The 23,053-nt window shown below is 38.7% G+C and overlaps 3 protein-coding genes across 3 annotated transcripts in view; 1 reads left to right on the top strand and 2 right to left on the bottom strand.

Moving 5' to 3' along the window:
* The first annotated feature begins 4,671 nt into the window (after window positions 1-4,671).
* dbx2 (developing brain homeobox 2) lies at window positions 4,672-9,440 on the top strand. The gene is made up of 4 exons (XM_085412685.1): window positions 4,672-5,222; window positions 6,079-6,162; window positions 8,055-8,239; window positions 8,468-9,440. Exons 1-4 carry the CDS (start codon window positions 4,946-4,948, stop codon window positions 8,651-8,653), a joined length of 732 nt encoding a protein of 243 aa, XP_085268811.1. The 5' UTR covers window positions 4,672-4,945; the 3' UTR covers window positions 8,654-9,440.
* Window positions 9,441-11,205: 1,765 nt separating this feature from the next.
* On the bottom strand, window positions 11,206-12,848 carry szl (sizzled). The gene is made up of 4 exons (XM_085412687.1): window positions 12,465-12,848; window positions 12,185-12,351; window positions 11,957-12,049; window positions 11,206-11,847 (listed from the first exon to the last, which is right to left on the bottom strand). Exons 1-4 carry the CDS (start codon window positions 12,743-12,745, stop codon window positions 11,537-11,539), a joined length of 852 nt encoding a protein of 283 aa, XP_085268813.1. The 5' UTR covers window positions 12,746-12,848; the 3' UTR covers window positions 11,206-11,536.
* A 131-nt stretch (window positions 12,849-12,979) lies between these two features.
* The window catches only part of mov10l1 (Mov10 like RNA helicase 1), a 29,354-nt gene continuing 19,280 nt past the window's right edge, over window positions 12,980-23,053 (bottom strand). Inside the window, exons 13-28 of the mRNA XM_085412686.1 lie at window positions 22,959-23,029; window positions 22,785-22,876; window positions 22,583-22,638; window positions 22,108-22,184; window positions 21,936-22,008; window positions 21,661-21,842; window positions 20,895-21,041; window positions 20,669-20,790; window positions 20,484-20,583; window positions 19,997-20,143; window positions 19,610-19,783; window positions 19,340-19,489; window positions 19,060-19,167; window positions 17,771-17,911; window positions 17,566-17,657; window positions 12,980-17,406 (exon numbers count right to left, since the gene is read on the bottom strand). Coding sequence (XP_085268812.1) covers window positions 17,379-17,406; window positions 17,566-17,657; window positions 17,771-17,911; window positions 19,060-19,167; window positions 19,340-19,489; window positions 19,610-19,783; window positions 19,997-20,143; window positions 20,484-20,583; window positions 20,669-20,790; window positions 20,895-21,041; window positions 21,661-21,842; window positions 21,936-22,008; window positions 22,108-22,184; window positions 22,583-22,638; window positions 22,785-22,876; window positions 22,959-23,029 — 1,760 coding nt within the window. The 3' untranslated portion in view covers window positions 12,980-17,378. The remainder of the gene's footprint in view (window positions 17,407-17,565; window positions 17,658-17,770; window positions 17,912-19,059; window positions 19,168-19,339; window positions 19,490-19,609; window positions 19,784-19,996; window positions 20,144-20,483; window positions 20,584-20,668; window positions 20,791-20,894; window positions 21,042-21,660; window positions 21,843-21,935; window positions 22,009-22,107; window positions 22,185-22,582; window positions 22,639-22,784; window positions 22,877-22,958; window positions 23,030-23,053) is intronic.

Below are 23,053 nucleotides of genomic sequence, written 5' to 3' on the forward strand. Positions count from 1 at the left end.
CATCAGCAGATATGATTCATGGGCCGCTGTGGTGCTCAGATCCATCCCAAGGACCTTAGATTAACACCAGCACATTTGCCATTTAAATGTGCCTCTCCTTCAATATAGCCTTCATCAATGCCAATAACATGTTTTGTTTTAATTATAATTCATGCAAAACAGATGTTTTTTGACAAACAGGCTATTATCTGTACCAACTGAGAGCGCATCTACAGCATGCAGCTAATGGGTGGCTATTGTGACCAAAACAAAGACAAGCAATGGCTCTTCATGCAGTGTCACATCTGTTGTCTGAGAGGGCGACCAACCCACTATTCATTATTAATAATTCCATTTCTTCTGGGTCCAGACACAGGAAATGTAATTACTTTGTATTGCCCACAACTTGTCATTTCCTAAAGTGCCATCAGGAAAATAAGAGTCATTAAAGCATGCGCCCAGCAAAGAATCAAAAGTAATAAGCACGCGCACTGCCAACACACACCTGCGCTCGCACGTCAAATCTCTCAAGGCAAAGGCAGAAGAACAGCGGTACTTTCATTTATCTAAAAAAAAATAATTAAATAAATAAATAATGAAAACTAGATGGATGATGCATTGCAAAGCTCTCAGGGGCTTGTTCACTTAGGAAATAAATATACCATATAGACATACTAATGCAAGATCTACAAAATTAAAATCACTTAAAGTAGCAGTGACGGAATACGAATGAACTGCTGGGAAAAAAGAAAGAAAAAAAACTTTGCATATTGTTCCCACAGGGGTCTCCTGGGATTCATTTGGTTCATATTTCTATGTTATAATGTCCTTTTCTGAGTTTCTAATTTGAATTATATTCTATTAAACCTGTAACGTTTTATTGCATCATCCTGCCCAGTAATGTATTCTAATACCTTTGCTTTGACATGTTTTTTTTTTAATTATTATGAATATTATTTTCAATATAAATGGAAAAATATTTAAATTAAGCTGCGGTGGACTGATGGAAGTCATCTGCTATTTGTTGCAAAGCTGCATTTTTAAATATTTGATGCTGATGCAAAAACCAGACAGAGTTTTGGGAATCACGCAGTTAAAATATTGATGGTCCCCGTTCTCTCAGCGCCATCGTGGGTACATGACAGAGTATTGCAGGCACTCGATCACAGTGGAGCAGTACTGAGGCCAAACAGACAGTGTCACTCTTGGACCATGCCAAAGGGTAAATGCTCAACTACCCGAAAAATGGGCAACATACACTCGCGGGCCACTTACTTGGTATAACTGTTGCTCGTTAATACCTAATTAACCAGTCACATGGCGACTTGTGTCCTGACTTGTGATGTCATGGTGTGGACGATATTTTCTTAGCACACAACTACTTAGACTAATTACAACAGATATTATTTAAACCAACAGCCTACTTGAGTATGGTTGACGATCTAGCCATCACAATCTAACCACTGTGTTTCTGTCATCAGAGGGAAGTCACAAAGCTCAAATGAGCTCAGACTGATTTCTTGAACATGACGGTGAGTTCACTTTGCTCACTTCCACAGTCACCAGATCTCAATCTAATAGAGCACCTTTGGGATGTGGTAAAAACAGGATCTGCATCATTTATGTGCAGCTGATGGAACAATTGTATGATGCTAGCATGTGAATATAGACCAAAAGCTCTAAGGAATGTTTGCAGCACCGGTTTGAATCCATGCCACAAATAATTAAGGCAGTTAGCCAAACCTGGTACTAGCAGGATTTAAGTGGCTTATGAGTGCAGTGAGTTCAGGGATGAGACATAAATCAAGATAAATGACAAAAATGAGCAAGACAAACTATGTACTACCAGATCTCTGTGAGCAGAGTCACCCTGTATTAAGGGCCCTATTATTTTCTGTAGAAACTGACTGCTTAATAAAACATTTTTGCACACTATATTTGAATATTACAAATTATGAGTCAAAATCACTTACATTAAATTATATATAGATATTTCATATCTAACCTCAGATGGTAAAGGGAAAAAATAATTTTAAATCTATATTAATGGGGCTGCATTGTTGCCCTTTTATTAGCAATATGTACACATTGAAAACTCAGAAAAGTTCGATCACAGCTTTGACAGCCTTTTATTCTGAAAATTATGTGTTTTTCTTATGCCTAAGTGCCGCACAGCTCCACAAATATGATCCGACAGGCATGACGTTGTTTTGTGAAAGGTACACAATAAGACACCATAGTGGCACTTTATTTCATTTAATACATTTATTCACTCGCATTACTTTTTTTTCAGCGCTCTCTTTTGATAATAGAGACTCATGTGTCCTACATGCAAAGCTTTAAAGTGGAGATAAAAACAAAAGCTTTTCATTGCAATCAGCTTAATGTGCCGTACTCTTAATGAAAATGTGGTCTTAGGTATGTTGAAGCCTTTATAGACTGTCCATGCAGAGCAGTTGCTCCACAAAGCCACTCCCATTCCCCCAGGATCCTATTGTGAACATGTGCAGTGAGCTGGCTCATTGGGCCCTCATGGTGAATGGCCCGCAGCCATTCACTCAGCATACAGAAGCTCATTAGAACTCTATAGGCACACAATTGAGAGGCTCACATTAGAAACTTCCTGTTCTGGGGCATAGACACTGCACACAAAGTGCCAGTTTGCTGCTAAACTAAGCGCATTGTCCTCCTGATTCATAGAACCTGGCCCTCCATTCACGATATTAAGTTCGAGTGGTGGAATATCAATTGCGTGTGCAATGGGCCAGTATCTTTTTAAGAGCTTTAGTGGGGTTAAAAAAGAGAGAAAAGGGATCTCAGTCGGTCTGCAGAGTGCTAGTTTTCAACAGACCCATTGTGAGGAATCTGAATGAAGGGAGCCCTGTTTTTTCCCTCCAGTTCTAAAAAGAGATGGGCATCAAATAAATTCACATGAACTTGCTTCAGGGTGTTTCTAAGACCTACCCGTCAAGAAAAGCCTAATTATACCTCCCTCTCCTGGAGAGCTCTATTGGAATCTGGCTAATTACACAGTGGTGAATTTTAATAATGATACGTGCTTACTGATGCCTTTTAAAATGTGCACAAAGTTGGATGAGATTTGTTCTACCTAAAAAAAAAGTCACTGAACACAGAGAAATATACAAAGTTAATAGACACGCATAATGCTTTGACGAGTGTCATCATGTTTCTGACCTCTTTTAAACTTACTACACTGACATTTTTTGCTCAAATGCTAATTTAAGAACAGAGAACGTGACTCGGTGAAAGTCCTCAGTGTTATCACATAAAACATGCCTTGATACACAATAAGCTATTTAAGAAACAAAAACAGTTAAAAATAGCACTAAACAAGGCTTCCCTCCTGCTTTCTCTCTGTCATGTAAACAAATGACTCTCTGGCGAACAAAAAGCTTCAGGGGGCTATCACAGCCACTGGTCTATGTGAAGCATGTTAACATGAACTCGCTTAACAACAGTGGAAAGTGCACGCAGACGCGCTAACACTCATCATGTGACAGAGCACTATGCGTTCTCCACCAGCCTGAGGAATAAAACCTCAAATTTGATTACAAGCAACCTTTGGCTCCCTGGCCATCACACAATAGCCTGAGCTGTCTGGGCCAATTTCCATGCTCAGCATGAGGCATCTACACGCGCAGCCTGGCGCTCCCAGTCGGCCCCACAAACACACAAACACGCTCCCAGATGAGTGTGGATATGCCTGTTTACTGTGCCTAAACTACGGGTCTGTCGCCCCTCTTGTTGGACTTTCTATGACAATGTTGAGGATCATTAGCTGCAGTGTGAAAGGTTACACAAGCCTCTTATTGGATGTGTTTATGCCAAAACACTAACACACGTGTGTATTTGGGTGGCCACCTATATCTCGAAGCTGCAACACACTAATATGCAACACATACAATCCATATAGTGAAAACTGAATATTTAAGTGCTTGATTTTTCTGCCTGAGGAGCTTTATGGATCTCTGTAAAATCATTTGTACATGTAAAATTTTTAAAGCTGACAAATAGAGTTCTGCAACAATTACCAAAACTGAACAAGTCATAGTTCTGAGGGTTTGTCTTCTAATATAAACAAATGTTGCTCATTGCACTGTTTATTTCATATAATATGTTACAGAAAAAAATACCCTAAATTGCAACTAATATCAGTTGCAACCAGAGGGAAGAAAAATACAATGAAAAATTGTAAATTTCACTCAAAAGGTTTATTTTAACTAAAAAAATTAAGGGTTTTTCCATTATTTATTAAGAAATTAAACTGCATGCTTAAATAAGCCCAGTTATCTTGTAAACAGTGCAAGGTGTCTTGTGCAAGTGATTTAGAAAAACAACTGGACACTTTCTTTTTATGACCCAACTGAAATTTGCTTATAAGTGAGGCAAAAACATTACAATCGGATTAATTTGCCAACTGATATTCCAGAAAAACGCAAGATGTTCTTTTTAAACCTTCAGCAATGAAAACAACTCTTACAGAGCACAAATGAACGACGGAGGTGCTTGCATGGTGCACAATAGAGCTCCGAAGGAGGCTGGAGAAAGGAGAGAACTATTTACTACTGCAGAAGAGTGTTTGGTGCATGCTAAACTTTGGCCAGCACTTCATTGTCTCTGGTGTTGATCATTTAATAGGCTAGTTGACATAATGAATGAGCCAGACCCACCTTCTGCCACTCCAGAAAGGCCCCAGCCTTATCTGAATTGAGAAGCACATTAGAGCCCCTCGGCCAATCGTGACACAGTCCTGTAGCATAGTGCAGGCCCGAAGGAGGAAGAGCAGACAACTTTTGGGGGTTTTTTGGGTTTTTTTGTGGTTGTTTTTTCAGAGTTTAATGAAGTTGGCCTAGTCACTCAAAAAGGGATTAAAGGAGAATTTAGTGTCACTGGGCTGTGACTGCTGAAGAGGAAACTCTAGTGTTCAGGTCACTGTGTGATCAGGATGGTCTCAGTTCAGAGCTGTACCAGGAAGAATATGGCTGGCTGTCCTCCTGCTGTACCGGGATATGGGAGCTCAGGAAAGAGTTTTCTTATCGACAATCTGCTGCAGTCTCAGACACCTTCAGCCGCTTCAAAATGGACAACGAGTGGACACCTGAGACGAGCAGCGTGTGAATGCCCAAGGAGAACCTGGGGCCCTGAGGACGGAGCCTTGGAAAGTCGGACCCAAAGTCTTCGGCCAGTGAAAGACTTAGGAGGGCCACATCTGCCACGTTCTGGTAAAGAGATTGATTTTATGCAAGTGAACCTTTAAACAAAATGTAAACTGTTTTTCCTTGTATGTTTTAATTTGATTGTAATGTAATGTAGTTTTTTTTTTTTTTTTTATGAATGTAAAGCTACAACTTTACATTCAAATCACACTAATTTTTTCCCCCCGGTCTTGCACCATCTATCAAACCCAGATATGTAGAGGAAAAACATTGTTCAATTAATAATGTAATACTGCTACTTTTGATGCTGCTTAGAGGTTTTATAAAACATGAAAGTAGGTAAGTATATCCATCTTTGCTAATAGTGTCATGTGTGAGTCCAAGACATGAAAAAATGAACAGATAATTAACAGATTTATACCCTTGCATGAAAGAAATAATAATCACTTATTTCTGAGTAATAACAACATTTTGTAAAAAAAAAAAAAAAAGTAATAGTTTTTTAACATCAATTTGTAAATGCTAAAAAATGTCATTACATGTAGTCTAAATATTTAACAGAACAGTCTCTAAATTCTATGCAGATTTGCAAATAAATGTCAGTTAAAAGACAGAAAACTAGTGACTGATAACAGCTTAGTCAACATACAACTGGTAAGCGAAGATGTAAGTAAATGCATCAATTTTACTATTTACTTAGTTTCTACAAAATCTGACTTCTAAAAATCGTTGAAAATGTTAAATCATAATTCGCACAAATGCCAGTTTATTTTAAAACCGTTAATGTTTAAATACAATCTGAGACTCAGTTTTGTAGGCCTTCAGAAATATGAGCTTAGTGATTCAGGTAAGTGCTTTTGGGGATCACAGATATCACACCTGGCAATCGCATTACCCTATCTGACTGTCCCTGTGTTTGCAGATGTGCTGAGCAGTGTTTTCCTGCCGAGCCCGCAGTATCTGTTGGCATGCTGCGGTGGGTCCAGCCCCCCTCCTGTCTTCTCCAGTGAGTGTTTTATGCCTCATCAGCAATGCCTCAGCTACTCTCTAAGCATTAGCAGCAGGGTCTCCCATGCTCTCCACAGCTAATTACCGATGCAATGCCAAAGAGCTAATTCTCCGTTCAGTTCTGCACAGCTCTATTCATAAGCATTCACGGTTGTTTAGGAAAGGGAAAGAGGGGTGGGCTGCAAGGCTTTTAAGAGTCCCAGAGGCCCCCCTACACAGACACGCACCTTTTTTTGTACATGCAAATACACATTTAATAGTGCAAATATGCAGCACTAATAAACATCTTGTCTTCTGCTATATTAAGATAATAATTACCAGGTGTGGGTGATTCTTACTGCTGAGTAAGGCCAAATGTTTCAAAGCTTTACTCCCTCAGCACATTAACAAGTTTGGGTGGCAACACAAAGAGTTTGAAATAAAACTTTCAAGGTGAATAAAATGAGGCAACAGTTACAAAAGCTATTACTGCTTCCACTGAAGGAAAATTTACATTTTTTAAAGCATGGTTCAAAGTATCTAATTTAGGATTTGTGAAGAGTACTAATTCTTCATCATCATTTAAAAGACTGAAATAAGTCAGGCAGTTCTGATATTTGGTCATTTTCCCTCATTAATTGGAAGTTATTCGTTTCTGCACCCTGTGATGCCTGTCAAGAGTCGTGCAAAATAGCACAAATCAGAAAGCCGTCATCCCACAAGTCCCTGGGGTCCCCTTAGTAGGTTGACACTTTCCCACAGTGCCCGGCAACGAAACAATGCCAACTCTAGCCGTGACCAATTGCCACTTTCACTCCACCATCCACACGCGACCTCGCTGCAATTTTTCACTCCAGCAATGAACTCCACTAAGCACAAAAAAGTCTCCCATTTTTCAGTAGAAGAGGGCTGGACAAGTAACATCCCCCACCCATTGTGTGGCTACAGAGCTTGGTTCGCCGACCCCCCGTCTTTCTCCTGTCCTTCAACTCTCATTCCTGCCCATTGAAGACCTCTTGACTAGGACATAAAGCATTCAATGAAAGTGACTTTTATAGACTTATTTGAGCTCATCTTCACATACAAACTGGCTTCAAACTTGCAAGAGAAAAGATTTAGTGTTGGGCCACTGAACCATCGAGTAATGGCATTTCCATTGAACAGCTCTATTGTTGGTGTCCCATATGGCTCTATAGTTGGCCCACTAGAGTAGACACACGTTGCCCAGGAATGACCTGGTAATCAGCTATTTAAGTAAAAGCTATTGAATGCCAATAGAGAAGTGAAAAGCATGTCCAAACCAGTTTTGTGCTCTCTAGAGGTGGTCTATGTGCAGATTTGTCGTACAGATTAAAAAGGCAATGTTGAATAGATCAGATAAATTGTTTCACTTGACTTTTGTTGTGTGTGCACCTGTGAGTGAAGCAGCGTGGTATTGGCCCTCTCAGGTCACCAAATCTCCTTTTTCCAGGTTGAAATGGTTTTCTATTCTCATTTAGTCACCCTCAGTTTGTTAAATTGGACAAATAGAAAGAGGATTCAAGAATGTGCGATAAAGTAAGTGTGACAAAGACAACTGGGTTTGAAAAAGTAGGAAATGTGAAACAGTAAGTGGATATATTATAAATGTGGAGAAGATCCGATTTTATCCAAAGCTTGAATAACCTGTTTCCATTTATAAGACACTACCTTGGTGTTCCACTGTCTGCTACTTACCTTCTCCAAGATGTTTTTTCATGAATCTACACTTTTTGTTTAAACTGATACAGTATGTGTTACAACCTACCTTGCAGAGATGAACCACCCACCATTGATTTTTATTGCTCTAATAAATAGCCCATTGAATATGTCTAGTACTTGAAACTGATGTCAATAAACTGACATGTTATTGTTCCTCTAATTCACTTTCAGAGGGAGCAAACATTCAGATGTGGTCTGCTAATGCAAGTCCAAACTCACGTAGAGGGATCCTTAGGAGAGCTGTGTTCTCTGAAGAACAAAGGAAAGAGCTGGAGAGGACCTTTCGAAGACAGAAGTACATTAGCAAGACAGACAGGAACAAACTGGCAGCTAATCTCAGCCTTAAGGAGTCACAGGTAATCGAATTCAAATGAGCTCATGTTTCGAATATGTGATCCTGCCTTACAAAAGGGTGCAGGGGAAAGTGACAGCTGTAACAGCTCACCTTAAAGATCAAACCTAAATTCCACACAGTGACCAAGATCTCTAAACTGCATTTACAACTTAAAATGAGAAGCTAACATAATTATAATGAAGGACTTCACAAACTGAACTAAAACCTTTACACTGTCGCACTGCTTTAGGTAAAGATTTGGTTCCAGAACCGGCGCATGAAGTGGCGAAACTGTAAAGAGAAGGAGGTTCATAACATTCGTTCCCCAATGGATGAGCTCATGGCCCGCGGTCTTGGTCAGGAAGAAGAACCACAGAATTACACTAATGCAAAAACAGAGAGATCATCAAAGCAAAAGAGTGCCAAAGACACATGAGAGGTCATAATGTATGGAGGGCAAACTTTACATCTACAAAATAAAAAGACTACAATACTCTGATGGTTCTAAAAATATATGGATGAAACATTGTCTGTGTATGGCACGTTTCTTGGCATGATAAATGCAATTTGGTTCAGCTGCTTGGTCAATCACATTGCAGTGCACTGGCTTCAGTAAGCAGTTTCATGGCTATTACCCTGACAAGTATTTCCAGGAGAGACTGTAACTGGAGTCCATTAAAGGCCGGAATGATTCACTTCATTTACTGCACTTCCATATTAGGCTGTTTTATATTTCACATTTTCATAAGCTCTACACTTATGCTTTGTTTGTAATCCAAGTCCATTGGAACTCATGTTTCACTTTCTATATTTTGTAAATATTTTTGTCCAACTGTAAATAAAGCATTTCGATAACTCCTGTTTTAGACATTGTCTGTGCTTAGTGATCACCCTACTATATATTATTCATTGCTCTTAAATATAATCTTGTTAATGGAAGAGCATAATTACAATGAAGGTATCAAAAACCATAATGAATTGTTGTTTAAAACAGAATTGTATATAGATCACGCGCTATCGTGATCACAGTCCAGCTGAGTGCATTTCAGGCTGCAGAGATGATTTTTGACTTTATTGGAGTCTCTGCAGAAGCAGCAGGTTATGATGGTCGAATCCTCCTTGTTTATAGCCAGAAAAAGTCTGAAGAACAACTAAACTCTATGCAGAGATGTAACCCATGTTTCGAATATGTGCTGAAAAGAATAAAAGGGAAAAAACAAATTCTTTCAAAGAATGCATTGTATGATGGATTTATATATGGACTAAAAGTGAACTTTTGAGTATTAAGAAGACGCAAAATATATATTTCATAATTTGCCATAATTATATTTTATACTTCATTCCTGCAAACATAAAAAATCGTCTGAGATTTGCAGTGAACACAAAGTGAAACATTTTCAACTGCAGTGTGAATCATTAAAATGCACTGTATCAGTGAGCCCTAGACCCTTGTTGAAGCTGTACTAGTTGATCCTGATTGTGATCCCGTTACATGCTCCAGTAGTTGTGACAGGAGCTCATTCCAGACCCACAGATAACGTCAGAATCAACCCTGTCAGTTGTTGTTGTTGCATGTGAAAGAAAAGCTTAAATAACTTGTTGCTTTAAAACATCACTCCAGTCACCATACCAAAAAAATGTCTTGCTACTATGATTGAGTGACATTACTTATCTTAACCATATGTCTTTATCATTAACAACATCATGAACTCACTTTCAGTCTTTGAGTATTCTCTTGGTCACGTGGTGTTTGGTTACCATGTGTGGAACTTTCTGTTGGTTAAGAAAGAAATAATATTTTTGTTTTGTGAACACGGGGAAACAAACTACACAATTATAGTTTTGTTTTAATGGCAACTCAAATGAGGGTGGTTGATGATGATAAATGAATGACAGATAAAGGCTAATGGGTTGATGATCATTGTTAAGCATGAAAAAACCCCACAAATTTAGCATGCAGGTCTGTGAGATGCCATGCATTCTTGAAGACTGTTGTGTGACTCTATGAAATAGAGAGATCTGAATGGAAGGGAACATGGAATCCCGCCTGTCCATCGGGACCAGCGCGTTGCCACGCATTGAAAATTCAGGCATGAACAATTAGAAAGAAAAAAAAAAACACCATTCTTAAATTCCACAAACACAAATTTGTTTGTAGTGGATAAAAATGATATTTTCATGTCATACAATTTGCTTATTTAGCAACTTAGCCAATGTACCCACACGGGAAAAAGTATTACAGACACTAGACTTACTCAGACATTTCAAATAAAGAACATTATTATTGGGGATAAATAAAAGATTTTAATTTGTTGCGCTTGTCTCCTATTCATTTTCAGTTCACATAAATGATTTTAAATAAATGACCATTATCAAAGTAACCTTCATCACATCAGACATGTGACACATTGTGTATTATATGGAATGCTGATGATTTTACTTCACAGCTATTCCCGAGGCTGAATTGGCTTTCACCAAAACAGTCAAATATTTAGCATTTATTTTAAACTCCAAGACAACATAAAACCCAAAAGGAGATTTTTCAAAAGTACCAAACACATCCATTGTTCATGAACTATGTCTGTTTGGCCGAGCTGTGAAAACAAGACTATTCAAATGTAAAGGGAGTGATTGATCTTCTCGTTAGCATTACACAGAATGGGCCTCACGCTGTGAACATAGTGATCAAGACATTTAAAACAGTTTGGCATCTTATGCAGAACAATTTATAGGCAATCCAATTTGTAACCATTACTGCATGCTAGGTGTTAGTTTTACATTGTATTATGCAATGTTTCAGAACAAGTGGCATTAGTGTGCCACCTTGTGGTGACATAAGTGTTAAGTGGTTTTTATTTCTGATTTTTATTAGTTCTCTCTTGTAAGAGCAATAACTAAATAACTGTTGTAATAAAGAGATAAACATACTAGGCTAAAGCAAGGCTTTTGAGCATAAGCATGAGGGAAAGAAACCTCACAAATATGTGGTTTCATAGGACGACTATTTTATTGTCATTTATTCCAAACAACACACGGAACATCATAAATACAGCTTTTAACAGAAAATATAATCTACTATAAATTTATATGTATAATACTATGTACAGGTTTCAGTGCGTCTTAATTCAGTGTGCTAACAAAAGCACTAACAAAGATGAAATGAGACGGCGACCTGCTCAGATGAGCAAATTGCTTGAGTCAGAGTCTGTTCTCATAACAATTACCCTCTTTTACAAATGCTTCTTAAAACCCAGTGCCACTGAGCTCCATCTGTGCCTCAAAACACAGATTTCAAGCTCCTGTTTTGGTCCATGTCCCTTCAACATCTGTGGTGCTTCCATTTTCGAAATGCCACTGCAATGTTTGCATCTTTTCTGTGCCAAGGGAAGACACGAGTCAGAGAAAGGGTCCCATCATGCTGCACAGAACCAGTCAGCACATAAAGCTGTGACCTCCCAGGACGCACAAGGGCACGGGCACATCTAACGTTGATAAGGAGCCACTGCTGGAGCAGATGCTGGGTGTCATAAGGCAACAGAGGACCCTGACGGATAAACTCGACCCGCCCCTCAATTTCAAATTCTGGCTCTCCTGTGGGTAGGCGAAGACGGTGGAGTTTGGCAGTAACAGCTGTAAAGGAAAAAATGAATAATAATAAACACCAGGAAAATCGGAAGTTGTGACAAAAACAAACAGATGTGACTATACCGCAGCTTTTTGAGAGATTTTTTGAACGTACCAAAATCATGGCTGCAGAAAGAATCCAAGATTGTTTTTGATTCAGGAGCCTCTTCCACATAAGGACAGTTTTGACAGGCAGATTTAGGCAACCCTGCGATAAAAATCAAACATTATTTAAAATAACTGTGGTAATCATAAAACAACCTGAAAGAGTAAGGAACTGGTTTTCTATTATTCCAGTGGAATTAAACATTATAATCCTTAATAATGAACATGTAGTCTTTACCTTTAGAAAAGATGCCAGGTTTTCCATGGTGAGAAAGACACATGTCTTCCTCAGCAGGGAAACGGTCACAGTCAAGAACATCAGGCCATGAGTGTCCTTGGCAGGCAAGCACTGGGGCACAGCTTTCCCTCACTGCCACACACAGACTACGGCAGGGCTGGATGAAACTGAACAAATAGCAACAAGATGTTACACAGTGAACAAACAAGATTACAACGGTCATGATTATTAAAGGAAAGAATAAAAAGAAAGCAAAGCTCAACACAGAAAATCTACTTACGTGTCAAGACAAACAGGGGCAATGAGGGAGCAGAGGAAGGCTTGTGCTTGAGGGTGGCAGCCTGTCTGCAACAGCGGCCTCCAATCCTCTGAATGTGGCACCACCTCGCTTTCCAGGCTACTGTGGCCCAAAAAGTTTGGCAAACGCATCTCTGAGTATCCAACATCTTTGCAGACATGCATCTTGTGGGGAATGGCAACACAACGAGTAGACTGACCCATGTCAAATGCCAGTAAAGGACAAGCCATAGTCATAAGAGCCACAGTGAAGAAAACAGCCATAATGTCAGGATCAGAAAGCCAAACCAGGAGAGGACACAAGGATAAACAGGGAGAGCTTTAAACCAGCTTTCTTGTTGCCAGTCTCTGCTGAAATGGCATGATATATATACAGCAAGGTCAGCCAGCCCCATGAGTCTGTAGGTCTGTTATCAACCACCAATCAAAGATGCAGAGACGTGTCTTTGGAGATAACGACTTGTTTTGTGATGACCGCAGACGACAGGGGGGGGTGGCAGTAAGCAGATGGTGTGTGGAATAGGGGGGCGGGGAGGGGGAAACACTGGGGAATCCCAGCCCCAACTTTCACCACTCAGTTAAGTCACACGGTCTCCTGCATTCGCTTTTATAGGTCTACAGGGCACAAAAATGTTCATGAGAAAGAAAAAAGGAAAGTTTCAGTATTCAGGGGGAAAAAAGGTCATTTTGAATTTGATGGCAGCAACATTTCACACACACAGGGTGTGACATGTTGTGACAGGGTCACGTTTACGACTGTGTAGCATTACTGTTTTTTTAAACAATAGTCTGTAAATGTCTGAGATCTGAGGAGAGCAGCTGCTGGATTTTTGGGAGTGTTGTCCCATTTTTGCTTGTTATAAAATCTCAGCTGCTCAGCAGTCCCGGGTCTTCTTTTCCTATTTTTCATTTTATGATGCTCCGAATGGTTTTAGTTGGTGTAAGGTCTGGATGGCATTTAGGCCATTTCAGTGCACAGACTCTTCAACTATACAAAGCCACGTTGTAATAGCTGCAGTTACAGGTTTAGGATAGTCTTGCTAAAGAGTGAAAATTGTTTTGTCAGGATGCTGTTTTAAAGGTTGTATGTGCATTTAAGTATTAATGATGTGCTTTCACTTGTGCAGGCTTTTGAACTGAGTGGTGATAAGTTGGATGGTCTGTCTCCTCTTTAGTGTAGAGAATGTGGAGTCTATGTTTTGCAAAAATAATTTCAAATTTCTATTCATCTAACCGTGGAACATTTTTCCAGTTCGCTTCGGTCCATTTTAAATGACCTTCGGCCTGACATTTCCAATGATTTTCAGCCTTGCGCACAGAGATTTCTCCAGATTTGCGTAATTTTCAAACAATTTTATTTAGACGATTCATTAGATATTCACCAGTCCTTAACAAATTTATGTTAAGGAACTGTTCCACAATATTTCTGTGTTCTAACATTAATAAAATATGGGTTTCTAATATATAACAATCATTGCATTCTGTTTCTGTTTACACAGCATCCCAGCGTTTTTGGAATGCAGTTTGTGTATGAAGTTGTTTTGCATCTCTGAAAGTTCTATTTAAAAATAAATAAATGAGGTTTTGTAGACAGTCAGGCTGTCTCCCTTATACGGCAAGCCTCTTTCATGTGTTCCTGCTTCCTAATTGGAGACTCATCTGAAGAGCCTCCAGTTCTCATTAGCAAACCAGTGTCTCCTCTGGCACACCTGGCTTTGATCTACCAATAACCCAACCTCAGATCCAGATGTAAACTCTTTAATTTATCCATTTCATGGAATAGAAGCTGAGAAAATTCCTGTTTCATTAACCAATGCAGTGACATAATGACATATTCCAGATCAGTTTAGAGAATTTAGACCATTTCAATTCTTCTTTCTCTAGTAACATGTCCATAAATTTCCTATGTACATTTGAGGTGGGAAAAATATCCTGAGAAAATATGTCAAAGAATACTCTTTTTAAGTTTTTTTTTTTTTAACAAAATAATAACAATAAATAATTTAATAACGCAGCAATGTATAGCATTCACCGTCAGTGAGAATTATGCCTAAAGTGCATCCCAAAAACCCATTCAACAGACCAAAGGTCTCATCTTTATTTGTCAACCATAGATAAAGACACTCATTTGTCAATACAACAGAACTCCATTACAGCATCGTCATGTTTGTTTTGATGTCGTCTGTCTCTAGGTTTAGATCTGTATCTGAGGCTGATGCCACTAAGACTTTCTCTTACAAACAAGAAGGCTCTATCCTAACCAGCCTCCTGTGGCTGGTGATCAGAGATGACAAAGTAAAGTGCTTTCTGACTGACCACATTTGTGTGTGTCAACGCTGTCTTGCTGTGAGGACAATGCACCATTGAGCCCTCCATGGTTGCAAGCCCTCCAATGAGCAACAGCTTAGTCAACTTTTACAATCTGATGAGCGGAGACTGGTTCCAGAGCTTGGGTAGACGAGTACAGTCAGTAAGATGGGGACTAACTGAGCAACAATAGTTCAAGACTAATTTGGGAGAATAGGTCAACACATTTAACAAGCTCCCCCTGCTGAGTGCCCAGCAGGGATCTATTGTTGAGCCTAATGGATGCCTTGTAGACACAGTGTCTGTCTTGGTAATGTGTTGCCTGCCCCTACCTCAGTGAAAAGGTGATAGTGTAGTGATCCTAATACCTGAGCAGCTCTGTCTTAATACAGTAGACGGTCTAGCTTGGACAATTATCCCTTAAAGCCAACAATTAAGAGTAGCTTTAGCCATTTTCCTACATATTCTGCACCATCTGGCTTTCATAGACATTGAGCAGAGGATCTGTACGACCAAGCGATCAACTTTTAAGTTCAGGGCTGTCATATGGACTTAAACAGTCCATCATTACCTGTTACCATTTTCATTTAAGTTAAAGTGATTCTTACACTAAATACCTAAAATCGAGTAAGCTACGCATATATATTTATACGCAGAATTTTTAGTTTTTCAATGAATTTCCCTGTTTAAATGCATAAAATACAAATTTTCAGCTTACAGCTTATAGAAATATAATTTATTGTCCCTCATTAGGTAAATGTATCATATTTAGCTCAGAATTATGTTTATTTCGAAGTTTCTACCCACATGAGGAATTTGTCTTGGTGTCATGGTGCAAAAATAATAGTGGTACAAAAATACATGGTATTTACAGTACATCTAATATATACATATCTATATAAGTACAATAAAAACAAGAATACTTTAAGTTAACTATTTATTGATTACCTACTTATCTACAAATTTTAGCTAGTAGTTCTAACCGCACATTCACTAATGATTACAAGAAAAAAAGGAAAAAAAAAAAATCAGCCCATGCTAGCTTGTTTTAACAGCTTATTGCTTAATGAGTTAATTCATGTTTTCCCCCCAACATTATTAACCAATCTTAACTTTTGCGTTTTTGCTGTATATTTAGCTGGCCAAGACATTTCACTTTATGGCAAGTAGTTTTTTTTGTTTGAAAGGCTTGGGCTGATGCAATCTTTCCATATGTGATATAACCCCCCTCCTCCTTTGGTAACCAACTTGTCTGCTCTGAGGAATTCACAGGTATGTCTTACCTCCTTACAAGCACCACCTGCTATAATAAAATAAGCACAAACTAGTGAGAATGCAGCTGGCACGGACTGTCCCCATTATGTGCTACATGTGAGCACATAATGCTGGTATACACACTGTCCTGGGACCAAAATAAACAAACCCACAAACACCCCGTGTGGGTTTATACTGTCTGCTTATTTCAGACACTGACTTTAGCATCTTGTGGGGAAAATAGTAACCTTTTTTCTATGTGATAATAAAAATTTGTTTTCCAGACCTTGGGTTTTAATCTGTGCATTTGAAAGTCTTAAATAATTCATTAATAGTAACTGTGCCAGCAAAACAACGTCACAACACATCATGCTTCAAAATCTAAGTGAGAAACCTGGCGGACTATAACTTAAGAACCTACAAAGCAACATTATTTTAAACAATATAAATGTGTATGGGTATTCTTCACTCTATGGTACAGCTATTATTGGAGAAGTGGGACACCAGAGGAAAAAAACAAACAAACCCAAACACCTGAGGCATACATCAAAGACGGGGGTGTCTTTTGGGAGAAAAGAAAAGGGACTTTGTGTCTGAGCTGAGCTCTCTCACAGTTCAGATAAGCGTTATCCCCTCCCTGCTCCTAATAGACCCATTAACTTAAAGACACTGAACCCCCATTTTTGTCTTTTCTTTTCCCATTACTCCACCCACTGGGCTCCAGTAGGGCTGACGGTGAGTGTGCAGACTTAGACTCAATAGCACTCAATTGTCACATCCAGTCTCTAGGTCTTATGGGTAGACACTGTTATATCAACTTATGCAGACAACTTGCCCATAAAATCCGCAGACATCTGCTTAGGTTAATGCCCTCAATATACCAAAACCTTGTTTTGTTGTATCCATTTTCTCTTGATTATCAAAGAGCTGGCACCACATTACTTTCTTTTTGCTTTAAAAGCAAGGTCGATTCCATTCAAATAACTGTGGAACCATTACTGTGCAGACTGGGTAGATAAACACACTGGGACCATTAAGGTGCAATTCTTGGTAATTCACCCAAAAATCAGAACCATCTTATGCACTGTCAAGCACATCAACTTAATGGTAGGACACAAGAATGCTTGGGCCCTGATCATGAGTATCACCTTTATTTCTCATCCCAGTGGGACTGCATTTGGCTCTTAGGCAAACAAGATATTTTTCTTTTTAAAGCAATTACGTTAAGAGGTACACAGAGACAAGCCGAGAAAACGTGAAGGAGGAAAAACAAATATAAACACAATTTGATTGCCAGGTTGACTGTGCTGCAGTACACCCCCTGTTTTTGTCCCTTTTATGTGCTCCTTTGCTCCTCTGCAACACTGTGGGAAAATGAGATGGGGTTCACATTTTTGCACAATAATAATAATAATAATAATAATAATAAAAAAATCAGAATACCATCTGCACTAACAATAAATAATATTTGATTAGTAGCCTTGCAATAGTCCAGAATATCCATTATGAACCTGTTTACTTACGTGTGAACATCTTGAAGAGAGGAAGGAGGATCGCAGCCCAGATAAGCCTCATTAATAAAGCAGTACTCAAGCAGAGCCCTGAAGCATAGGTCCTGGAAAGGAATTATGATTTTAGAACATATAGGGTGAATGCATTTTATTACAACCAGTCTGATGAGAGAGAGAGAGAGAGAGAGAAAAAAAAAAAAGTTAAGAGGTCACTCACCCTAATGAGAATGTGGGGGTTTCCAACAATTAAAAGCAGAGCTTTGGGTCGAGTGATGGCCACATTGAAGCGTTTTGGGTTGGCCAGGAAGCCAAGCGTACTCTTTAGATCATCACTCTGTAGTGACTCACTAGAGCGCACCTATATTATAGAAGAATTATATGGATTAAATGCCATGACAGTGAACATAAAATATGTAAATGTTACGGGTTTACGTTTGGGCACAAGGTTGAACTAAATCTACAACCATATACACCTGCCCGTTCCCTTAGGTCCGCCAATCAGCAGCTCCTTAAGGTACCGAAAACTAAGTATAAATCTAAAGGTGATCGTGCTTTTGCTGTAGCTGCTCCAAAGTTGTGGAATGATCTACCCTTGCATGTTAGGCAGGCCTCTTCTCTCTCTGAATTTAAAAGTCTTCTTAAAACATATTTATTCGCTGAAGCCTTTGGCATTGATTAGAGGGGTTGACTCAATTTGTTTTAACATGTTTCAATTTATTTTAGTTTTTTTTTAGTTATTTATTTTATCTTATCTCATTTTAATTTTCTTTACTTATGCTTTTAGCATGTACAGCACTTCGTGAACTCTGGTTTTATGTTAAAGTGCTTTATAAATAAAGGTGGTATGGTATGGTAAATCAGCATGTCTGCTTATTCATTAAAAAATAAATTTAAAAAACTCAATAAATAAACAGGGGCTTCAGTATAGTGGAAATTTTACATGGTACAGGTTTAATTTGTGTATTCACTATTTAAATCCTGTGTAATTTGAGGTTAAAGGATATACACATTCAGTGGCCACTTCATTAGTTGCACCTTGCTAGTAACCTGTTGCATCACCACCAGTCTGAACAATTAATACAAGGTAGGATGATCTATGCTTTTGTTGTTTACACCAAAATCTAAACCCAACCATCCAAATGACAATTAAAAAAAACAAAAACCCCCACCCATGTCTGCCACTTGGATTAACCCAAAGAAGAAATAATAATAATAATAATAATAATAATAATAATAATAATAATAATAATAATAATAATAGTTATATCAAAGTCAAACTCAACTTTGATATAATTTGATATATAATTATATCAAAGTTTATATAATTTTGCTATCATTTATATAAAATGATAGCAAAATTAATATCAAAATACTGCACATATTTTGATATTTGATAACACAGATGTATGTTAAAAAATAAAATAAAAATCAAACAGCTAGCCTTTTACTTAGAGGAAAATACAGTCCAATATTTCTACCTGTAATTAAAAGCATGTTTTTGCCTACCGTAGACAAAATGATGACCAGAAACTCTTGTCCTTGGAACTCCTCCACAGAGCCCACTTTGATGTCCGACAGGCCCACCTTCCCCAGCAGGACACGAATCTTCTCACACTGGTGAGGAAAGCCAGAAGAGTTTAGGGTCTACAGGAGTGCAGTTGGCCAGTTTTAAGTTGAAAAGCCATTAGGACTAACAGTTTGAATTGTGCAAATTGTTGGTTTTTTTTCTGTCTAATAAAATAGTAAAAGAAAAAAAACATTACAGTGATGAATCGTAAACTCATACTTGTTTTTTGTAGGGGGCAATAACGCCAATGTCAGAGGCATGGACAGGATTGTAGAGCTTCTTTGCCAGTTGACAGCAGTATAGCATGACCTGTACAGCTTCTACTGGGTTAAACCATGATGGGTTGTTACCTTCTCTCATTTCTGTGCCCTAGAGAAAGAAAGGGGGGGAGGGGGGAGAGAACATGCAACAAAATAAAAATGCAAGCTAGCAATCCCAACAAAGTGTCATATAACGTTCCTCAGTAAAGGAACCTATCACTTTCATTACCCTGACTCCATGAAAAAGAAGTGGGAAGCTTTTTTTGGGCAGATTTTTCCACTGGCACAGGGAGTCCACAATAGGCCTGGGTCCTTTACAGCACAGTTCTCCCTGATAGAAGAGCTTTGAAGGCAGTGTGAGCAAGGCCTCATGAGAACGATAGTTGTAGACCAGCTTAGTTACCTGTTGTTGTAATGAAACAGCACTCCTGTGATTATCATGTAGACTGAAAATATACTGACAGATTCCAGTCAAGTTCATTTATCATTAGATCTGCACTGTATCTTAAAACTTTTATCTTTACACATTGTAATATGATGCATTTCTGCAAAAAAAAAAAAAAAAAAAAACTTAAAAATGCTCAACAGCATAAACACCTTTATGTAGAACACTAACCAGCTTAGGATTGTAGCCCCAGTCCTGTCTGGAGTACAGAGGGTTGGCCATCAGCCTCTCCAACAAAGACACCCCAAAGCCAAAGGCACTGGCTATCTTAGACTTCACAAGCGGACCCAACTGACAGGGGTCTCCAGCTAAAACAATCTAAATAAGGTATTTTTTTAAAAAACAACAACAAAAAGAGTAATTGTTAATAAAGCTCAGTTCAGTCATGGCCAAAAAGTAAAGTAAGTACACAAAAATATGTGGAAAATTAGTTTAACCAGTCATCAAATTCACCCCAACCCTGAGATTTTCTAGTGTCTGACAACACTCAAGTCAGGCAGGTCCATTGTTTAATCCACACAGTATTTCCAGTAGTAAGAAGACGCTCGCGGGGCTACATATGTGAAACAGACAACATCTGAACCCGATTCTCCCAGAGCTCATATGTAAAAACCCACTAAGGTCTTAATGAAATCAGTACATGTGTATTTGTGCTAACCTGTCCATCTCTCTCTGACACAATGCTCATCGGGATCAGGGACTCTGGCTCAGTGGCTTGACCGGCTTCATCCAGAAACAGATGAGTAAAGTGTCCAACTCTGAAGATTATTAAAGGGTTAGTAAACAAGGACTAAAGTGGGAGAAAAACTGATTAACTTCTCTCTACTATAACCCATGTCTTACGGTAGGCCTATATTATGGAACATGCCAGCACTGGAGCAGGTGCTGACCACAATCCTGTGGAAAGCAGCTTGACGAATGTCCTCTCCTGCCCTGGAGTACACTCTCAGCACTTCTGGGATAGACTACGGGGAGGAGTGGAGAGAAAAAAAAATAAAGAAATAAAAATCTAAATCTGAAATAGGTCAAACACATTAGCCTAAATACTATATTAAATAATATTAAATACCTCATTCTGTCTACAGGACGCATTAACACGGGCCATACTCGCAGCATGCAGGAAGCCACTGTTATGCAGGCGGATGCAGATGAGGTCAGCAGCACTGTTGGAGGGGGTACATACAAGTACCCGACTACTGGGCATAAAGTAGTAAACCTGGATGTGGAAAAGATTAAACCTCATACAAGCAATGGGAATCAAACAGCCATCATTTGCAAATGAGAGTCTAAAAAAGACTGAGTGCTAAGGATTTTTATTCACTTTGTCATAAAAATTAATTAATTAATTAAAAAAATAAAAAATACTGGCGGCAGCAGCGGCCAGTGGTACCCCTCAGCCTCCTAGTAGATGCACCTAGGGTACAAATTTAAATAAGAAAAAAAAGAAAAAAAAACCTACGTTGCCTTGTTCTCACATGTTACTGCATTCACAAGATTTTTTTTAGAAAACGTGACCTCTGACCTCCAACCTTGAGGCCATGGTCACTGACATTCAAATTCATCAAGATTTTTAGTAGATACACCTATGGTATCAATTTGAAACTGCTATGTCAATTTATTGAGTTATCGAACTCACAAACTTGGGTGTCAACGCTGCCTGCTCACCCACCAGGCAGGGTAACAACAATTCTATCTATTGACAATCCAGACTTAAACCTAAATACCAATGGACAAAACGTAAAAATGAGTACAGCCACAGTGTGAATAAGAGTGGCACTTACAAAATTATATTTTTCTATGTATTCATGTGACTATATTGCATTGAGTATGTGCACCTGGAGTATGGCCTCTATAATGGTGATCGTCTTTCCAGTGCCTGGAGGTCCAAAGAGCACATACGGAAGGGGCCGGCACTCCCCTGCTAGGATCCTCTTCACTGCCTCCTTCTGAGGGGGGTTCAGGTCTGGGTTAAAGAAGTTCCCTTTGGTGGGGATGGGTTTAGATGTTGGTGCACAATCTAGATACAATTACACATTTGTTAATGATGATGCTGGTGACGTTATCAGTCAAAACACAGACAAAATCAATATGATACTGAAAATATCTGTACCTTTAGTCTGTGTGCCTTTTGACTTCATGTCAATGGTAATGCCTGACACTTTTCCATTTTCAGTGGCTGGTGCCTGTTTTTTTTTTTTTTTTTAAACATATTTACATTTGATTAAAAGCTTTAAATTTAATCAAGTAATGTCTTACTGTCACCCCCCCATATTGTGCCCTACCGTTTTGTCATCTAGTTTATCCATCCATTTTCCAGTCCACCGAGGGGTCCGGGGTGTCACTCTGGAGGGGAAGAGTACTGCCCGACAATTTTAAAAACTGCTTTTAAAGTTAGTCATAAATGCTTGGGTATTCTGTAATCAATATGTAGCTATGGAGAAATAAAACAAGCTTTGTGTTTCTTTTTACAAAATGTTTGAAGGCATCTGAACAAGCTGTCGCTGCAGTACATCCTGTGTCAAGACAAGTCAAACAGCACCCTCTAGTGCCACTTTTGTGGCCCTGACAATGTGTGTCATACTAAAGATGAGTTTTCAAGCAGTTACTCTTGTTTTCCCTCTGTTTAGCCTTTTTCTGTTTTTCGATACATATTACACAAAATATAATTTCATTACATCAAAATATATTTTTATATAAAATTATTTAAAAGAAAATGAGTCTGGAATGTAGACTCACAGTAATTTAGATTGAACTTACTTTCCCCGAAGTGTTTTGTCTGTTCAAGTGCACTGTGACACCGCCTCATCGTCAATCTGAATAAACAAACATCAAAAACATTAAAAGGTAAACAAAAAACCCTGAGGCACAGCAACTATGAAACTGTTTTCAGGTGAAAGACAAATTTGAAATGTGAAGTAATAAATTAATTATGATATTAGGATTCTACTCATTTTCTCACCTGTTGTAAGAGAACTCAACATCTAGTGGCTCTCCGAGGTAGCTGCGCTGAAAGTCTGAGTTCACTCGCAAACTCACATCCTCATCATTGATCTGTGTAACAACTGAGCATTAGACTAACATAAAATTAAGTATTTTTTGAAAATATGCTTTACAATAAGAAATATCTCCATACCTCTGTGACGTAGCTAATGTACTCCATTACCACGCCATCACTTTGTGGCTTCTTTAGTATTATTCTGTCCCCTGAAAAGGAAGCTTGTCAACCTT

Source organism: Rhamphochromis longiceps, linkage group LG7, assembly GCF_057381845.1.
Source record: "Rhamphochromis longiceps isolate RC_006_pf linkage group LG7, R_longiceps_female_GT1.1, whole genome shotgun sequence".
Lineage (NCBI taxonomy): Eukaryota > Metazoa > Chordata > Actinopteri > Cichliformes > Cichlidae > Rhamphochromis > Rhamphochromis longiceps.